The sequence below is a fragment of the Pan paniscus genome, chromosome 7, assembly GCF_029289425.2.
Source record: "Pan paniscus chromosome 7, NHGRI_mPanPan1-v2.0_pri, whole genome shotgun sequence".
NCBI classification, from domain to species: Eukaryota; Metazoa; Chordata; class Mammalia; order Primates; family Hominidae; genus Pan; species Pan paniscus.
In genome coordinates, this window is record NC_073256.2 from 67,843,317 (window position 1) to 67,862,950 (window position 19,634).

At 36.8% G+C, this 19,634-nt stretch overlaps 1 protein-coding gene and 1 long non-coding RNA gene across 10 annotated transcripts in view; both read right to left on the minus strand.

The window, feature by feature from the left end:
* Nucleotides 1-19,634, minus strand: part of LOC100975471 (suppression of tumorigenicity 18 protein) — a 135,801-nt gene that overhangs the window by 103,549 nt on the left and 12,618 nt on the right. For 2 of the 9 annotated variants that reach the window (XM_057303008.2, XM_034966073.4), the window contains exon 1: nt 15,642-15,692. Coding sequence is in view for 3 of the 9 variants with exons in the window: in XM_034966068.3 (XP_034821959.2) it covers nt 10,699-10,710 (12 nt within the window). In the remaining 6 variants the exon portion in view is untranslated. Of the gene's footprint in view, nt 1-3,238; nt 3,382-6,241; nt 6,354-10,698; nt 10,740-15,641; nt 15,699-19,634 lie in introns of those variants that run through there. The other 7 variants (XM_055116544.2, XM_055116546.2, XM_057303007.2 and 4 more) reach the window with 5 other exon arrangements.
* The window catches only part of LOC130541748 (uncharacterized), a 185,038-nt gene continuing 181,089 nt past the window's right edge, over nt 15,686-19,634 (minus strand). The window contains exon 3 of the long non-coding RNA XR_008955847.2: nt 15,686-15,698. This is a non-coding gene — a long non-coding RNA (uncharacterized LOC130541748). The remainder of the gene's footprint in view (nt 15,699-19,634) is intronic.

A 19,634-nucleotide genomic window follows, 5' to 3' on the forward strand; every position in this document is an offset into this window, starting at 1 on the left:
TTTGAAGTGACTCAAACACTTCTGGCATTACAAAGATAGAAAAAGGCTCATCTCATTAACAGTGGCTGTGAAGGAGATGAAACCTCACATGTCAAACCAAAAGATTTCAGACCAATTTACTAAAACCTAAGTCCTTTTACATTTCCAGACTCTTCCTGATACATATCTCTTTCTAAGCTTGGAAAAAAATGATTCCTCGTGTAAAAAAGCACCATGAAGACAAACCCCTCAAATGCCCCCAGAAAATACCATTAGAAATTTTGATTATCAACAATGACATATGTTTACTCTCAGAATCTCAGAATAAATACCAGTTATAATCATTCAAATGTATGAGGAAAGTGAAATTTGAGTGATATATGTGTCAGTATCAAATTCTCCAAAACATCACTACTAAATATTTTAAATGTCATCAAATCAATTATCAAAGGGATGCAAAGACTTTAAAAGCCTGTTGTTTTCAGACTCTGACCTTGATACACCCATCCATTTCACTAGAATCCGCGAATCATCTCTTAGTTTAATTCACTTCTGCACATTATCAGGAGGAATTCTTAAATATAAATGAGTTGCTTTGCTGGTTGAAAATCAGACGCAGGCAGAAGGTGCGCTCAGTGGCTCCCATCCTTAAATCCTGACACTAGCTCCGATACAGTGTGACTGCAATGGTAATGGGAGCTGCATTTCTGCTCTCAGAGGCTGAGTTGTGATTGAAGGCACTGACCTGCCATAGACTTATAATAGGGGAGCAGGTGTGGCAATGATGGACTTTAATTTCCTTTAATAAACCTTTTATGTGCCACACTTTTACTGCCATTCGACGCTCTCCAAGGTCCTGCACATAATAGGTTCATTACTTTTGATTACTATAGTCTATTGAGACAAACAACTCCAGAACACACTATATATTATGTTCAGTTAAACCAATATAGACTATTTATCCATTGTGCATTTTTTCACCTGCAACACTACAGACAAAATTAACGACAGCTCTCGTAAGCTAAAACTATTAAAACCACCAGAACTCTTTTGTCATCATTTCATAATAAACACCACACCAATCGTTGAACTGCTTTTTAAACTAGCAAACAAAAAGTGTTCACTGCCTTTGCTGAACAGCAGTTGCTATAGTCTAAATAAAATGGTCCATTGTTATGAATACTTTAAAACTACACAATAAGAGAAAACAACAATAAAACCGGGGTGATTTTTTTCCTGTCAATTTTCCTTCTTTTCAAACCACATGAGTTTATGACAGATGTGACACTGCCTAAGATGAAAATGGCTTGGTTTACTCAGGATAGTAAGCACTGTGTTGTGAAATCCCCCTCCTCCCGTGAGTATCTCTGTTGCATACAAAGTGGCTCAACTCTAGCGAATGCCCCTCCATGTGCTAAATGAATAACTAGATTATGAGAGATCAGTAGCATGTGAGGGTGAAAATGATGAAAACCAACACATATTTCTGAGGAAGCCACTTCTATGTGTGAGCCTCCACAAAGCAACACCAACCTATTGTTATCTTGCCACATGGATGCTATTAATTCACCCTAACCACTCTGAAGAATTGCCCAAAAGGCAAGGATGAACTCCATGAGTTTCTTTAACAAAACTGAAACACAACCTGCAAAGAGTGCCAGTGGACACAAATCAAAATTTCAGAAGCATACTTAAGTGCAATCTTCTTTACACCGGCTTTAAGCTGAATTCTATTTTGCAATTCAGCTACCCAAGGGCCTGGTTGCCTTGTCACCACTCCAGGCAGCCGCTCCCTACTAAAGTCATTGGAAGGGATACATAAATATTCATGGACCTCCCTTTGACTGTGCTTGGAATGCTGGTCTCATAATTGTGTTCTGTTTGAGCTATTGTCTCTTATTGGTATAGGACATAGATATCCTATACAAACATATTTAAAAACTGAGAACTCATTCATAGAATTAAGTTTTCAAATTTAACTTGTGGGTCAAGTTGCAGGAGTGAAATGGATCAAGGCCATAATATACAACTCAACTGTTTCACTTGCTTTCTCTTCTTCACACGTAGAAAACAAAAGTTACTACATTGTGTCTACTCAAGTCTGGGGCTCATTGGGGAATAAGAACATAAGAAACCGAAGGCATATGTGTTTTTCAGTGTGGAGAGTTTATCGCTCGTGAGATGGTTCTTTCTTCTCATAGATCTCAATTCAAAAATAGGTTTTGGTTTCTAGAACCTTGTCTATGGGAGTAGATATTTTAAGTATTCTTCATTTGGATTATTCTCACGGACCTCAATAAATTGCCAATGGGTAGGTTTAATTTTTGTAAAATCAGGCCTCATATTCAATGAGTACCTTGTCCAAGTAATGGATCATTAGAAGTGGAAAAAGATTTCTACGTCAGTGTGTGTGTTCAGGCCCCTGGGGTGGGGTGGAGGTAGATTATCATTCTTTCAAAGTCTTCTGGAATTAGAGATGAGGCACATGATTATGGTATGATTCAAGAAATCAACCTAACTTGTTCTGAAGTCTTGAAAATTACACTTCTTATTGGGAACTTTGTTTTCTTCCCCCTGGAAAAGAAGACTTGATCGTCTTTACTGCCTAAGCCCCGAATACTATTGACAAGCTTGCAATTATGTCTGTAAAACCTAATGAGTCCTTTGTTTTCTGAAAACAGAGGTTTTATTTTTTAAAAAGCTGTCCCTTTCCAGATTTCTTAGGGCATTTATATACTTCATTCTCATATACCTCATTATAGATGAAAACTGACAGAAGATATATTCTGAAATTCCTAAAATGGGTTCCTCCTGGCTTTGAGAATGTACTTCTCGATAGGAGTAAGAACAGTAAGGGTAAACTCTGCCACTCTTATTTTCCCTAACTTGAAACTACTTTAAGAAAAAAGTTCAGTTTAAATGATAAGTATCAACTTATTATGTATAATATTTATATAAAAAGGAGAAAAATGTGGTTCTTGCTCAGTCTCTAATTCTTAATAATGCCATGAAAAAAACTTCGAAAAGGGCTTAATGTCCCAGTTTTCTGGGGAGAGGGGTGAATGCAAGGTGAAATGGCAAGAGGAAAAGACATGTACAAAATAAAGAAGGCCAAAAAAGCAAAACTTGGAGGAAAACATGCAAGAGCTAATGATGGAAATAAGCAGATATACAATGAGGAAGAAAAATGACCAGAAAATGAAATTGAACTCTTGGGTTGAATTTGGAAAGCTCTCATTTAATATCTTTATGTACTTACAAACCTATAAACAGATGTATAAAGTGATTTCCTAGTACTTGTACTTGACGTCTTTTCTTACTGGAGCTTACATCAGGGGCAATAAGCAGGTCTCTTCCACATCGCCCCAGTGCACAGATCTGGTACCTTCTTTTAGGCTGAAGAGGAAGTCCTGGAATTGCTGTTTTGTGGGAGGGAAGAGATTCAAGGAGCAGGACATAGAATTCATAAACTCAATTTTGCTTTCATTCACACAAGCCAATTACTGACATGTGGGGAGGTTTTATTTCCCTTAGATATTATTTTTCACTTAAAATTCTATTTTAACCTAATGGCAAATAAAACAAAAACAAAAACACAAAACAAAACCCAGCTGTCCAAGTAAAAATTTAATTACTTATTAAAAAACTGAACATAAGAAATCCCTTGGTTATGTTGAGGTTTTGTTTCTATCAACAGGGGCTCTAGACATTAATATATATTTATAATATACCTCTCTCTCTATATATATAATATACATTTATAAGTAGTCTTGAGCTTCTTAATAATTGCAGAAAATGTCATGGTGACCACAATGTTTTGAGGGCACTTTCTGAAAACCCTTATAAAATTAATCGTAAAATTGTCTAGTTAGATAGATATATCATGCAGGTAGCTACTCTTTTTTTTTTTTTTTTTTTTTTGAGATGAGGTTTTGCTCTTGTTGCCCAGGCTGGAGTGCAATGGCATGATCTCGGCTCACTGCAACCTCACCTCTGCCTCCTGGGTTCAAGCGGTTCTCCTGCCTCAGCTTCCCGAGTAGCTGGGATTACAGGTGTGTGTCACCATGCCTGGCTAATTTTTTTTTTTTTTTTTTTTTTTTTTAGTAGAGACTGGGTTTCACCATGTTGGTCAGGCTGGTCTTGAACTCCTGACCTCAGGTGATCCACCCGCCTTGGCCTCCCAAAGTGCTGGGATTACAGGCATGAGCCACTGCGCCTGGCTGCCACTCTTAATTTGAGAAGTCCATCACACACATTCAACTTGCAGTAAGCACCCTTTTGAACAAGATTTTGCTGTGCTCATCGCCCGAGATTTTTGACCTGGCAGTGTGGTTCTGTCGCTGTGTTACATTGCTCTTGTGAGATGTCGTTTCAGTCCTGGGGACTCACAGCAATGGTGGGAGGAAGATCTGTGGCTGCTGAGAAGAGCTGCTGGGGTCCTCTCCATGAGGAACGCTTTATCTACAGTGGACGCTTCCTTTTCAAAAATCACGTTTTTTAAAAAAAATGATGAAGAAAAACTCAAGAAGTTGGAAATGGCTAGGCCCAGAAAACCAAACAACTAGATGATGCCAGCATCTTGGACTGAAATTTGGCCAGATTGAAGAACAAAGAATCTTACATTGAGTGCCCTTTCTTTTGATGATTCTGGCATCATTTTGTTTTAAACATAGCTTTGGGGCAGCTCACAATGGGAGCAAAGATGTTTACCTGTCACACAAGGAAAAATCATGGGAAAAATGAGCTGCAGTACTAAAAGGATGCTAGTTGACTTGTGGAGAGGAGTACTAAGAATGTTTAAGTATGTTTTTTCTCTGTTCTTCCTTTCCTCATATTTTTCTAGTTTTGTTTTCATGCATTTATTAATAACTCAGGAAGAATAGGAGCGAATTCAGAAAGTAAACTTAAAAAAATCTAAACTCTAACAAAACCATGTTTTTTTACACCATCTGTGACAACATATTTATAATTTTCAGAACTTTTCATCTTTTATTTGCACACTATTCTTGATTTCAATGCTCTGTTCTTGTATGCCTCTTGTTGTACTGTCTTTGGCTCTACACAGAGAACTGAAGAATCGAAGGATGTGTGCACTTTGGGTTTATGATCCTTCTCCTTGTCTCCCCTAATCCCTCCTATACCTGTAAATACCAAACTCAAAGGAAAAAACAGATTCAGTCCACTGTCATTTTAAGTAGAGTTTTCTGGGAAGCAGATCTTCCTGAGGGCCATGTGTAGGCACATTCCCCCCAGAAGAGATGATTTTCAAAGGAAATTTCCTAGAGCTTCTTAGAAATGCACTGCCATAAAAGAAACCTGAGACCTGAAACAAGCTTGGGTAGCATGATAAGGTGAATGGTTGGTTTTGATTCTCTCTGATTTCTGAGTTGTCACTGCTGGTGTAGACTTCATCCTGCAACTTTGTGCAACTGGCAATGCTGAATATAAACCAAAGCCATGTGTTGGTGTCTTTTTGCCAAACGACTCCAGCAAATAGTCCTATTATTCCCTTAGGTAACCAGTTTGTGCCAGAGATTTCTATTAGTCACTGTACCATGGCCTCAGAGTCACAGCTTTGTGACATTAGGGGGCAATCTCCAGCTTTACGTTTTAGAAGACAGTTTGTTTTTTTATGTATATTTGTAATATGCCCAGTTTAAAGAAAACTCAGGGCAAGTAACACACTAAAAGGGCCTTTACAATTTTTTTCTTGCTGATATTTTGAGATGCATCTGTTGTGAAATATGTCAATGTTAGAAATCAAGCTCCTTCATATAGGGATAGATCATTTGAAATAGATTTCTCTCAAGAATAATCCAATTATTACTTTTTAGTGTTTGCATAAATTCACTCCAGAAGTCATCCACAGTACGTTTTAAAACATTGTGCTTTTAAAATCTTGCTTATTTACTCTTAATCCATAAACAAACTAATTTCTAACATGAATGTAAACTGGATTTTGAAAACCATTTTAACAATGAAACTTTCTTTAAAGGCAAACGTGTGAACAAATAATACATACCAATCAATATGCAAAACGGTTTGTAGGCTCAGAGGACTTTGCCTATTTAATATTTTAAAATATTAAATGGCTGTGTTTCTGACAAAAATTGCAATTCTAAATTCAGCACTAACAATAAATTTGTAAGCGAATCCACAGAGAAAGAGCTGTTGTAGAGGAGAGCTTTCGTATAAATTCTTTGATTGAATTCATTTTCTTTCAATGTGTCCTACTTTTTAATAAATAAAAATGTCGCCTTACCTCTCTTTTTCTCCAGGTAACTTGTATGCCAACTCAGTTTGCCCTGCTGTGTCAGGGGGACTAAATAAATGACTTTGTCTTATTTAGTGATAAATCCTGAAATTCATTCTATTGAGATAAGAAATCAAACAAGAAAAGCATATCAGGCTGGACAAATAAATAGAAGAGCAGCAATAAACACTTAAATGAACAATCAACAAAATGTTGACACTTATCTATAGTTTGATTGTACTAGAGTAGAAATAGAATGACAATTTTTATACTATGTATCAACGGGGAAAAATAGTTTTTTATTTTTTAAGGTAAGCCAAATTTATTTTTGTCTTTATTACCAAACTACCTCTATCTATCTATCTATCTATCTATCTATCTATCTATCTATCTATCTATCATCTATCTATCTATCTATCTATCTATCTATCTATCTATCTACCTATCATCTATCTATCTATCTATCTATCTATCTATCTATCTATCTACCTACCACTCTATTACTTCTTCAATTTAGTTGGGAAATTAGATAAGAGGGACTCTTAATGATCATTACTATTATTTTTACTTTTAACCACCAAAATAAAAAGTTGAGGCAAGATTTGGAATGTACTATACTCAAGCAGTCACAAAAGGCAGATCCAAAATGTGTTCTTTTGTTACTTAGGGTTCTTTTTAATGAGACCATCATAACATGATACTAATCCTTTTGCTAATGTTTTAACTTGTCGTCCAGTGAAATGCTTTGCCCTTGGTTTACTCTGTGTTCAGTCATCATACACAGAGGTGCCTCACCTCTATGTGGTCCCAGGGATGAGCACAGAATCAGTTTTCATCAGGCTATTTGGCCCTTGAGAGAAAACTTTGAAATTCAGTGTCGTGCACTCAACATACTAGAGGAACCAATTTATACAAATATCATGTGTATCCATGCACCTTTAAAATGTTTATGTCTGGCAGTTCTGATGTTTTAAAACACAAGCCACCAACCTTCCTTGCAGAAAATTTCTACCGTCCTGCCTTCTCTACCCTTTGCAGTATATCAAAGTGCTCAGCTTTTTAATCATAGATTTCTGTGTTTCTTGTAGGATTTGACCAGACATTAAATAGATGCTTCTTCAACTTAAGTCAGCAACTGTAGTTCCTGGGGAAAAATGGAGATAAAACTCTCAAGTGATAGAGCAGATTACTGCACATGATGTAAGAATTGAAAAGTAGCACAGGAGCTTGGGAATTCTTAGTTTGCGTTTGATTGCAACTAAAAAAAAAAAAAAAAACGGTTTTCTCTCCAAATGTTTTTGGCCTATTCTATTGCGCCCTCAGTTCAGAAAGAGTTCTGAAGCTTTCCACCTGCCTATTCCCCTTTGTTTGCCACACACTAACCTAAAACAAAAGATCCTGGAAAACAGTCACACTGGCAAACAAAGCTCTTTCTAAATCCTGAAAGTAATGGCTTTTTGTCTAATACCCTATCGTGTTATGTATTTATTAGCAATACATTTTCCATTTATTTTCTCAAAGATTGCCAATAAAGAACTGAATCACATAAGGGAGTAGCTGTAAAGCCTCTGAGTTCCCTAATGTCAAACTCATTAGCATTCGAATAAGCACACAGCAGCACATCATCTGCACAATTGCAATTTTTTACTACTTTTAATAGCATTTCTCAAAGGGCTCATTTTCAACTTTCTTCAGTGGTTAGTTGGTTCTCAGGGGAAAAGTAGCTTCCTGACGCTCACAGCTTCCACTCAACAGCCCGGCCGTTTGCTGTCAGATGCATCAGCCCTCTGCCCTAACCCCATCTGCCGTGGCTCCCCTCCCTGGGGAAGAGAGTGAAGGCAGCACAGCTGAGATCGGCTTGGAGAAGTGCACAGAGGGCACTGACAAAATATAACTTTAGAAATATGATTTGACACAATAGAGTTCATGAAGTCTAAGCACACCAAAATACAAATGGGAACGAGGAGCCCTGCCGAGGCTCTCCATCCATGTGTCTATCATTAATAACTCCACCCACCTGCTGTTTGGAAGCACACCCTTGGCAGATACCAAAAGGAATCTGCGACTGACATCGGATTACTCTAGTCCCTGCATGTGCACTATCAGATCAAGGAGATACCTTTAAAAAACCATTTTTCTTAACTGCCATACTTTTTTGAGTTTGATCTTAAATATGTTATGAGGGCTAAGGACTTACCAAAATATTCATGCAGTATACACATTTTTGAAGGCAGTTAACCTAAGACTTAGAATCTTGATTAAGCTCCCAGAACTTGTAACAGAGTTAGTTTTAGCCCCCGCCTACTTAGATGAATACTTTTGCATTGAAACTCATTTTTTAATGAAAAAGGAATCTTAAAAAAAGGAAATGATGTGACAAGTGAGGTGTTAGTAACCTAACGGGCTACCCAATTCTAAAGTGTGCTCTCTGATGATGACATGGCTTCGCTTGTTAAATGAAGTCATCACGAAGGACTACATTTGTCCACTTTATTATCTGCCAATAATTAGGGACTCTCAGTCCTTTATGACTGCTTCATGGATGAGTACTGTGCCTGAGAAAGACAGTTCTTTAAACCTGTGCTACAAGGTAATGAGTCTGGTATGTTATTTTTTTTCAAAAATAGAGTATATCAGATTATATTTTATCAGTTAGAATGAATGACCTAAACTGATAATGATATACGTGTTAATTGTATCCCCAAAGTAGAGAATCACAGATTTATTTATGGGTCCTTGGCCAGGTGTGGTGGCTCACGCCTGTAATCCCAGCACTTTGGGAGGCCGAGGCGGGTGGATCACATGAGGCCCAGAGTTTGAGACCAGTCTGGCCAACATGGTGAAACCCTGTCTATACTAAAAATACAAAAATTAGCCAAGTGTGGTGGTATGTGCCTGTAATCCCAGCTACTTGGGAGGCTGAGGCACAAGAATCACTTGAGCCCAGGAGGCAGAGGTTGCAGTGAGCCAAGATCACACTGCTACACTCCAGCCTGAGCAACAGAGTGAGACTCTGTCTCAAAAAAAAAAAAAAAAATTTACTTATGGTTCCAAAGGATGTGATTTTTTTTTTAAGTCCTCAAAACTCAACTCAAAGTGAAAAATTTATTGAAAGGGCAAATAAGTTTAACATGAAATGTATGTAGCACTCATAACCCTGTGCTATAGTAACTAATATGAGGTCATCACCATCACCAATTTCATTTTGGAACTTGCATACCAAGGGAACCAGACCATTCTGTGGTTCTGATATAAACCACAGCATCCTCTCAGAAGTTCAGAATATTGATACAGACTCCAAAGACCACTCTGAGATTTGCTTTTTTTAATAAGTAAACATAAAAATTTTAGCACATTTACCTTAGTATTGCTATCCCTTGAGAACCTATCTCCACAATTTACAACAGATTGAGCTCTTAATCGCTCTTCTAATGCTAATATCTTCACCAATTATTTGTTAGTTGGAATGATGAAAAAGAGCGGATTATCCTTGCCTGGCTCAGTTTTTTGAATGATAAGAAAAGTTCTTTACACTCCCAAGTTTCTAGTTTTATTTTTATATTAGTCAGTATGATACTTTAAGTTATAGTCAAGTTTGTATAACCACTTTTGCTCCATTAAATTTCTAATGAAAACTTAAACCCTTTATTTTGGAGTTCCTAATCAATCAGCTATAGAATTGGTATTTTCAACATAGCAAGAGATTATATATTTAGAAGTTGATGAACAAAAATTATGTAAGCCTTTTGCCACTTTATATTTATGCTATCAAAAATGACTTTCTTCTGCCTAGCTTTCCAGGTTGATATTAGGGCATATACTTCGTTGGGTGGAGCAAATGAAGATAAGCACTGAATTTCATTTAAGATGTTTAGGCAAAGACAAACACTCTTCATTGGCTATAAACTTCACTTTTACCACCAGCCCATAATTAGGCCTCTGATCACAGCAGGAGTAGAAACAAGAGCTTCAGCAAAACTGGAACCACTCTGCAGGAAAAACAGCTCCCATGGCAAAGTGGGTCAATGGTATCTCGCTTACTTTTAGGGAGGATGTTTCAGATTTTAAATCGTTGCATATTTAACAAGATGAATTCTTTGATATTAGCAAGCAGACTACTTTTCTTTATCACCTTTTAACATTTTTTGCTTCCCCGAGTGATTGTTGTAAATATACACACAAAACTTCTTGTTATTCATATAGCTTGTCATTTTAAAAGAATAAAATTTGTCAATGCACACAATTTCCATGGACGAATTTAAATGATTTTTATTAGTTTGCTCAGCTTTTTGAAATCTCTGCCTTATAGAACCTTTCAAAGAATTTTCAGTACAGGGAATGCTATAGCAACTCTCATAGGCTCCCAGAAAAATGCAATTTTTGCTTTTGCAGATTGTTGAAGTCATCCAGAGCATCACAATAACTTCCGGTTTTCACTGTGATAGATATGAAGTAATTGTACTTACACTAGTAGGCATAACAGTATTTGTATTTGTCCTTCCAGTGCCTGTAAAAATAAAACAGATCTCTTCTCCTTAAGCTCTGAAGCAATTGCAATAACTTATGCAAGACCTATATTTCTCTCTGCAAGATGATTTAACTTTCACCTGATTTAAGTAACAAAATAGCCCTCAAAGATACTTAAAGCCTTGCTGTAATTAACATAACTACATTTAGATGCCATTCATGACTGATAATTCTAACACCTTGTGGGAAAAAAAAGTTGCATGCTGTAAACATTATAAACATATTCAAATAAGCTTAACACAATCTGCCATGCTTATTTCTGCCTAGATCATGGACCAGCGAAATGGTTAATGCAAATGGATTTATAATTTGCTTTGGGGGGCCAGTTTCTTCTCCTTATTTATTAGCCCAGCTGATGGGGCAGATTTGATGAGGCACTTCTGGAATAATTGAGTCATCACACAAAGAAGGCTGCTAGCATTCAGAGTGGTTTTATCAGCAGCAAGCAGGCCTGATTACTGACAATTACACTCTGATCCGGTGATGGAGGAGAAAGAGCCAACGAGTGGGAAATGTCCGTGTTTCTATCCAGGAATAATTTCTACATTCATTTTACATGCTAAGTGTTTCCTATCTCTGCATAATAAACTGTAAACAGGAATAGATGGCACAATGTCCCTTAATATTTCCTGGTAATGAAGACACAAATGTACAGTGAGTGCTGATAAATATAGATGAAACATAAGCTATTCTCCCAGTCTGTATTGTTACCTTTAAAACAAATGCATTTTTGTGGTAAAAGCATAATCATAGCTAATGCAAAAAAATGACAGAAGATTGAAACTGTCCTTGTAACTACATAGAAACTTCATAAAAGTCCTGTTAATCACTGCTGCTTTAAAGGCTGGTGAGCTGAAGGTGAGATACTAGAAAACACATCATCTTGTTTCTCAACAGTCAACTGTGAAGAACTCCTTGGGTTAGATGCAGCAAAGGACAGAGCAACAGTGACCTCCATTAACACTCAGAGAGAGCAAATCTCCATGCTAAACTGAGAAAACAATGAATCTGGCACAAGGAGACATCTTCACTAGCATGGATTTCAATTTCCCTTCCTTCAGGCCTTTCAACAAAGAGTTGACCATGAATAGTAAAGTTAGATCTAAGATTGCATGACTCGTCACACAGAGCAATGCATTGCTGTCTTTGGGGTGGCATTTTTAACCACTTGTTTATGATGTGGTTTATTAACAAAATACTATGAGCAAAAAACGCATCTCATGGAGATGCTGGATTAAACTAGCTTTCCCTCTAACTCAGAATCTACTTGGAAACACCTACAGAAAGGAAATGTTCAGACTTCTTAATGTGCTTCCATAGATTTTAGTGGGAAAACTTTAATTTTCTGTAATATTAAGTTTCCTCTTTTAAAAAACCAATCAGGTATGAAGCCCCACATAATGAACCTGCCTGGGTCTGTTTGCTTAATCTTTTCTCTAAAACCCCTTCCTGGCTTCGAAAGAAATAAAAGTTATTCTCAGTTTTCCTGTGGTAACTATGGAAACTCTGTTTTATTAAACTAACCACTTAACTTCAAGGCTTGTGTTGCAACTAAATGTGCTATTTTCAGTAAATCTATACTAAACAACCTGATAATGTCAAAACATTTTTAATAAAGTTCAAAGAGCACTTGTTGATTCACAAATAAAGCTTTTTATTATGTAAAGAGAATTTTCTCTATTTAAGCTATTTCATTATGTAGATTATTACACAATGTACTTGATAGCTTTAGACATTTTCCATTTTCCTTATCCATCTTTAAAAGGTTCTTTGGAATTTTTTCAAAAAGTCTGCTATTTTTCCCAACAGTGACTGTTTGTTTTTCATAAAATCTTCCTCATATTTTGTACATTTGAATTAAGATAAAATATAGTTATTTATCTTTATTATCTGACTATGAGATATGGAATGGGAGAATATATTGAAACTTGCAAAGCAAATGACACGACTCAATTGTGGAGGCCAATGGGGCACTGTATTTTTGCAGAATGATCCTTGGATTTTATTCTCACTACAGTGTTTAATTTAATAAAGATTTTTTAAAAATACACGTATTTTTCTCCTAAGAATGTACCCATTATTCGTTCAGTACACACTTATTGAGAAGAAATCTACGGATTGCCATGCTAGACAGTGGGCATAAAAGGATACATAAAGCACAACTCTTGTTCTCAAGAGCTCAAACCAGGAAGTTGAATATTACAATATTACGTGGAAGGTATTATTACAGAGGGAGGCAAAAGCAACAATGGGAGCACAGACTTAGACCAGACTGGAGAAGCTTCCAGAAGACGATTATTCCTGAAAAATTCATCCCTAGAGAGATTCAAAGAACTATGACTAGAATAAAGCAATGTCCCCAAAGACCAATTGAAAGGATACCAATGGTCAAAATTGTTCTTGGCTTGGTTAAACAATGCATTAAAGCCATATTTTTATATAGTTACAAGAGGGTCAAAGACTTGATGGTCAAATTAGATACCTAAAATTAAATGCTTTGAATTTGATGATTTCATTGGTACGTTTCAAAGGAACTTTTTCCTTTAGTGTCAGAACTGCAAGATCTGTCTGCTGAAATGTGATTTGTCATTCATATTGTGGTTGACAGCATCACCCAGAATTCTGTATTCCAATAGCGTTTTGATGACACTCTCATCTTGATGACTATGTTCTGCCTGATATTAGCTTGTCCAGGTCCAGTTTCTCTTCCCTGGGCTGATGTAGGCTCATGGAAGCAAAGGGCTATATTGTTGACCTTTTGATGCAACATAATTTTGTGGTCATAATAGGTGCTCAATACATTATTATTGAATTGAATTGAAATAAGCAAAAAATAACACTTTTCAGATGCTTGAGATAATTGTTAATTGGATTTCAATACAAAACAACCCAGACATTTTAGCATCTGGAATACTATAGATTTTGTCTGTTTGATTACTATGCCAGTTAAGGAGAATTTACAATTTTGTCTTCTTTTATGTTGAAAACATCAGTTCCCAACATGCAAAGGAGAGCAAGTGTGAAGTGTAATAGATTTTATGGTTAGATTTTTTCAAAAGTCTACTTTTGTCTCATTTACATGAAAAGCTATGGCTTATGATTTAAATGGGTCCTTTTGCAGGAATAAAAGTCAAATGTAAAATAGAAATAATAGTCATATTTTTCCAAATTTGGAAAGAAAACTATATAGGAAGATCTTCAACTCATTTAAACTATAACACAGTCCCTAGTTCTTAGACTTCACTTTCCTCACTTATATTTTCCAGAATGTCCTGACTATTGTGCATCTACATTTATTTTAAGCAATGTATGTTCATATATTCATACTGATGACTTTTGTGTGGGAGAGAAAATGGCACTCACCATAAGTAAAGACAAAACCAATTTATTTTTTTAATCAAAATGGTGAGGTGGCACAGTAGTTTCTAAATAAATACACCTCACCTTTGCCAAACTCACAGAGTGACAGGCACTCTTGTGAGAATTTGTATGTACTATCTTACTTAGTCATCTTACCATGCCTGTGGGGAAGTATTATTGATGTTACATATGAGAAAAGGAAGGAAATTGAGCTCACCACCTTACCCGGGGTTCACACAGGTAGAAAGAGGTAGAACCAGGATTCACATGGCCACCATCTGCTTTCAAACACTAGGCTCGGCATTCTTTGACTGTCAGGTCTCTGCAGCAGAGACCTGGCCTTCTACCCCTCGATGTTCCATTCCACTCAGCAATGCTCAGGTAAACATGGACTCACTAAAAAGTCCAATAAAGCATGTACTCATTTGTACCTTGAGTGACACAGGTATTGCATTTACAAATATATCATATAAAGAATTTCTGATGAAGAAGGGGTGTCACAAAGTAGAAAACAGAACTCTCTGAGTTGGCAATAACTATCATTTGGATCAACAAAATCAATATTCCAATTCTTACAGACTATCAATCTTAGCCTCTCAAGAACATTTTCTCTTTATTCAAATACAGGAATTTACTCATAGGATTTAGACTGCCAGCTGCAAAATATGTCTCATCTATTGGTGGGCTTATTCTATGTATTAGTTTTCTATTGCTGCCGTAACAAATGTTTACAAATTTGATGGCTTAAAAAGGCACAAAGGTCTTACAGTTTTGGAGGTCCAAAGTCTGGTATGGTCTCACCAGACTAAAACCAAGTTAAGCTACATTCCATTCTGGAGGCTCCAAGGGAGAATGTATTTCCTCACTCATTGGGCTGTTGGTGGAATCCAGTTCCTTGCTGTCATAGGACTGAGGTCCCTGTTTTCTTGCAGGTTGTAAACTGAGAGCCATTCCCAGCTTCCACAGCCCACTCCTTTTTCTGTGAATGGCCTGCTTCCTCCATTTTCAACACCAGCAATGGTGGGTAATGTTGAGTCCTACTCACATCTAATCTCCCTAACTCATTCTTTGGCCTTTTTCTGAAGGACCATGTGATTAGTTGGCCTTTTTTAGATAAATAGGATAATCTCAAAGGTCTTCATTAAATCACATCCCTTTTGTCATGCAAGATAACATAATCACAGATTTCAGAGATTTCATGGATATTTTGGGGAGGGGTACTTTATCCTGTCTACCACATTTTAAAATCATACATGTTAATTCTGAATGTCTTAAATATTAATGCCCCTAATATCAGACATATGAAGTCATGAATCAGGATGAACAGGTGTAAACACTCCTCAAAAATCTATATGAACATAACCCAAATTACCATGAGGATGCCAACAATAACCAAAGCAAGCATCTTTTCTGGTCCTCTAAAATGAAGTTCCTTAACTTCTCAGGTTTTTGATGGATGTTGAAAAGTTGGAGATTCTTTTTCTTTGGGGGAAAAGTTTATTTTTAAATAGCTTTTACTTACCTTCCCTAAAAGCTACTGGATCTGAACTGGAGAGTTTCCATCACTCCTGAGGAAAAGCTTCGGAGGAGGAAAAATGGAAAGAAAAACAAAAAGAAAACATAATTAAATGGTATTTATCTACAGCTTATTAACTATATAAAACCATCCTTTCAAGTAATTTCCATGCTGACTATTGGAATATGGGTTGAAGTATTACCAATCTTCAATAGTCAAACAATATTCATTTGAAAGAACTCTGTCTTAACAAGAAAAACAGGTGTCTACTGTTATCAGAAAATGCTTTTTAGATTCGAACCCTTTTGTTTATAAGTATATTTGAGAACCTTTTCTAGGGACACACCTGAGAGTGAAAGTGAATTATCAATGACAGTCTTTTCTGAAGAAAAAAAAAAAAAAGAATCAGTGGTTTAACACTAATTTCTAATCAGATCCTACAGAAAGGAACAGCCCGCACGGCAGCTGTACTTTTCCCAGGGTTAATTACCTTTCACTGCTCTCTACTAATGAGTCAGCTGTTCCTGTCATTGCACACTACACTGGTTCATCTGGAACTCTAGCTGTGGACAAACACAGGAGTGACAGTCCCATTTACATACGGGGTGGGGGCATGTTGTGTAGAGATTTCAAAAGGATTTTTTAAAAAATCCTTTAATTCTCATGTGTTTCCACGCTAAAAATATTTTTACAAAGAAGGTTTTACTTGGTCAGCTACTGTTTTTCCTCCCAGGTCCCTGGGTTCACCACTAGTAGATATAAAATACTGTCGAACCCTTGGAAAGAGGCGAACTTCACCATCTCCACAGAAAGCTTTGTCTCACTGATGCCTTGACGCCAGAACAATCACCCTATAGGGTGGAAGGATAGCCTCAAAAGTTTGCAACTTCTGTCACTGGTAAAAAGACTTCCTGAAAAACTCATACTACAGAAAAATTAGATTCCAGGTAAAAAACAACCCAAGAGAAAAAGACCCCCAAAATATCTTAGCATTGCTTGTACATGAAAAGTGAATTAGAAAATTGCGAGTTTCACACACAAAAAAAGTTGGACTTGAAAGTTGTGTTTTGACCTAATATGGCTAGATCATTGTGGGAAATTATATATATGTATGTGTATGTATACATATATATACAATTTATTACCCAGCTAATAGCTCTTTTATCTATATAATGGCTCTGCTTTCCATCCCATAATGCAGACACAGTGTGTGCCCTTATATATTTTCTAGCCTTCCAACCAGAAGTTTAAGCATCTCTTCCCTCCTTTTAATTCCAGAGGTAACTGAGAGGGATGTCCAAACAGTAAGCATCCACTGAGTTCCACTTTCCTAGCTTCCAGAATGCCTCTGAGTAAAGGATGTCCTCTCACTGGTAAGTTCCTGACTCTAAATCTTAATATGTTGGAACAGTGGCTCTCAGACATTAATATGCATCAGGACCACCTGGGTGGCTTTTTTTTTTTTTTGATGGAGTCTTGCTCTGTCACCAGGCTGGAGTGCAGTGGCACGATCTTGGCTCACCACAACCTCCGCCTCCGGGTTCAAGTGATTCTTCTGCCTCAGCCACATGAGTAGCTGGGACTACAGGCACATGCCACCAAGCCCAGTGAATTTTTGTATTTTTAGTAAAAATGGGGTTTCACCATGTTGGCCAGGATGGTCTTGATCTCTTGACCTCGTGATCCGCCAGCCGCGGCCTCCCAAGGTGCTGGGATTACAGGTGTGAGCCGCAATGCCCGGCTGGGTGGCTTCTTAAGTGGCACATTCTGGTGCCAACACTCTGAGGTTCTCACAAGGGTCCAGGTTCTCCTGCTGCTCCATGGACTGCACTGAACAGCAAAGTGTCAGAGCAGTGGCTCTGGAACATCAGTGACATCAGAATCTCCTGGAGGTCTTGTGAAAGCCCAGGCTATGCGTTCCGTAGATCTGTGGTGGGACCTGAGAATGTGCATTTCTAAGTTCCCAGATGATGTTGGTGCTGATAAGTTTGTGGACCATACTTGGAAAACTACTGCTTTAGGTATTCACTATTAAATGTGTTGAAGAATCCCAACCGCAAAAGCTAAATATACCCACATAGAGCAGAAGCATTTCCACTTTATTTTTGAGCTATTTATTTGTTCTGGTTTTAATACTTTATGATAGAAAGGAACAGATAAAAAGTGAATGTTCTGGCCCCTCATTGAAGTACATTCTCAGAACCACTTTATAGCTTATTGAACTTGATCTTCCCTTCAGATGAAGCCATTCATGTCAAGAAAGAAACAGCAATTATGTACTTCTTCATTCAAGGTGCCATTATCAAATATAAGCTCACAAATTACAAATCTAAGAGTTTTCACAATATTTAAACTTGCCAAAAGCAAATAAAATATGGGAATGAATTAATTACAAATGATATCATAAAAACAAATTTAAACGTCAAATAAATATGCAAATTTCCTTGAGACATTCAATATTTTTATCAGCCCTAGTAAATTCTGACTTACTTTCCAAATGGTGCAACGTGTTTCTTAAATACAGTGGTGTATGAGGTGTTCTTTGTTGATCATTGCTATTTTGAAGAACATATTATCCTGAAAACTTCTTGGAGGATGGAAACATTTTAGTCTAATACTAAAAATATATTTGCATTGCTGTTTATGTAAATATCTCTGTGATAAAGCTTTTACAAGGGTATTTTGCAATACTGTTCACAGGAATACATATTTTAGGAAGAAGGAAATAATAAGATAAATTATAGAATAAAACATCTGCTGAATATCTTTCAGTAAAGAGATGGAGGGTGCGTCTCTAAACAGCAAGTCATTTACCAAGCAGAAGTTAGGTCTTTAGCAGTGATCTGCTCAGTTCAGGAAGGACTAGTTAGTGTTCTAAACATGAACTTATCAACTAGTTCTCCAGTAAAGCTGGGAGAATGTAAGCACATGAGAAAGATTTTAAAAGAATCAGTGCCCCTTCTGAATTCTCACTGCCACCTATTGTTTTTGCTGTTCCACAGATATTTATTTTAAAAAGCTACTTTAAAATATCAGTCTCATCTAAATACAAGAGGATAATAATATCACAAATAAAAAAATTTGATTAATACCAGTGTAACTAACCCTCTTGGTACAGAACACTATTATTTAATTAATTCATTAATTTATGTACTCAAATCTTCATTAAGCACCTATTCTTCTGGAGAATGTTTATATAAACCAGTGGAGTCCTCCGTGAGTGGAGAGGGGTGTATGGTGAATGCCACTCCAATAGTGAATCTATTTCTGTTGCATAAATCAAAGAGGTAATAAAATAAAAATCTCCCTGAAGATGTGGAGGCCAAATTTATTTCTCGGTAACATGGGAGAACAATCTGATGAGTTTGACAAAAACTCCACCCTAGGAGTACAAACACCAGGGTGTGTAGTTTGAGTGAAGAAGAATTCCTAATCCTACAGATCTAGGATGGACATACACTCTGTTGTCATGGTGTAAGCCTGGCTGTGAAAGTCAAGATCCTAATTGATCCCTCTCTCCTTGGATGGCTTTCAAGAGTTACAGTGATTCAGACTAAGTAAGCGTCTCTGGTTATTTGAACATCTGATTGATAGTTGTCTCCCATGACCAATGAGAGGTCCGTACAGTTTATATCAGGCGTTTCGTCCAATGCTTATCCAATTTAAGTCTATTATTTTCATTGGCTTTCACCAGCCAATTGGCTTCTCTCTAGATAACAGTGTCTCATTAGCTGTGGCAAATTACTGAGGGAATCTGACTTTTTTGGTTTCTTTTTAAAGTAAATTAAATTTAATCGAATTTGTTATTGGATATTGACACATTATAACTATATATTTATGGAATACAAAGTGATGTGTGTATACAATATTGAATCAAGCTAATTTGTACATCCATCACCTCAAATATTTATCATCGATTCCTCTTGCCTAACTGAAACATTGCACTTTGACCAACATCTCCCCAGTCCCCACAACCCCAGCCTCTGGTAACCACCATTC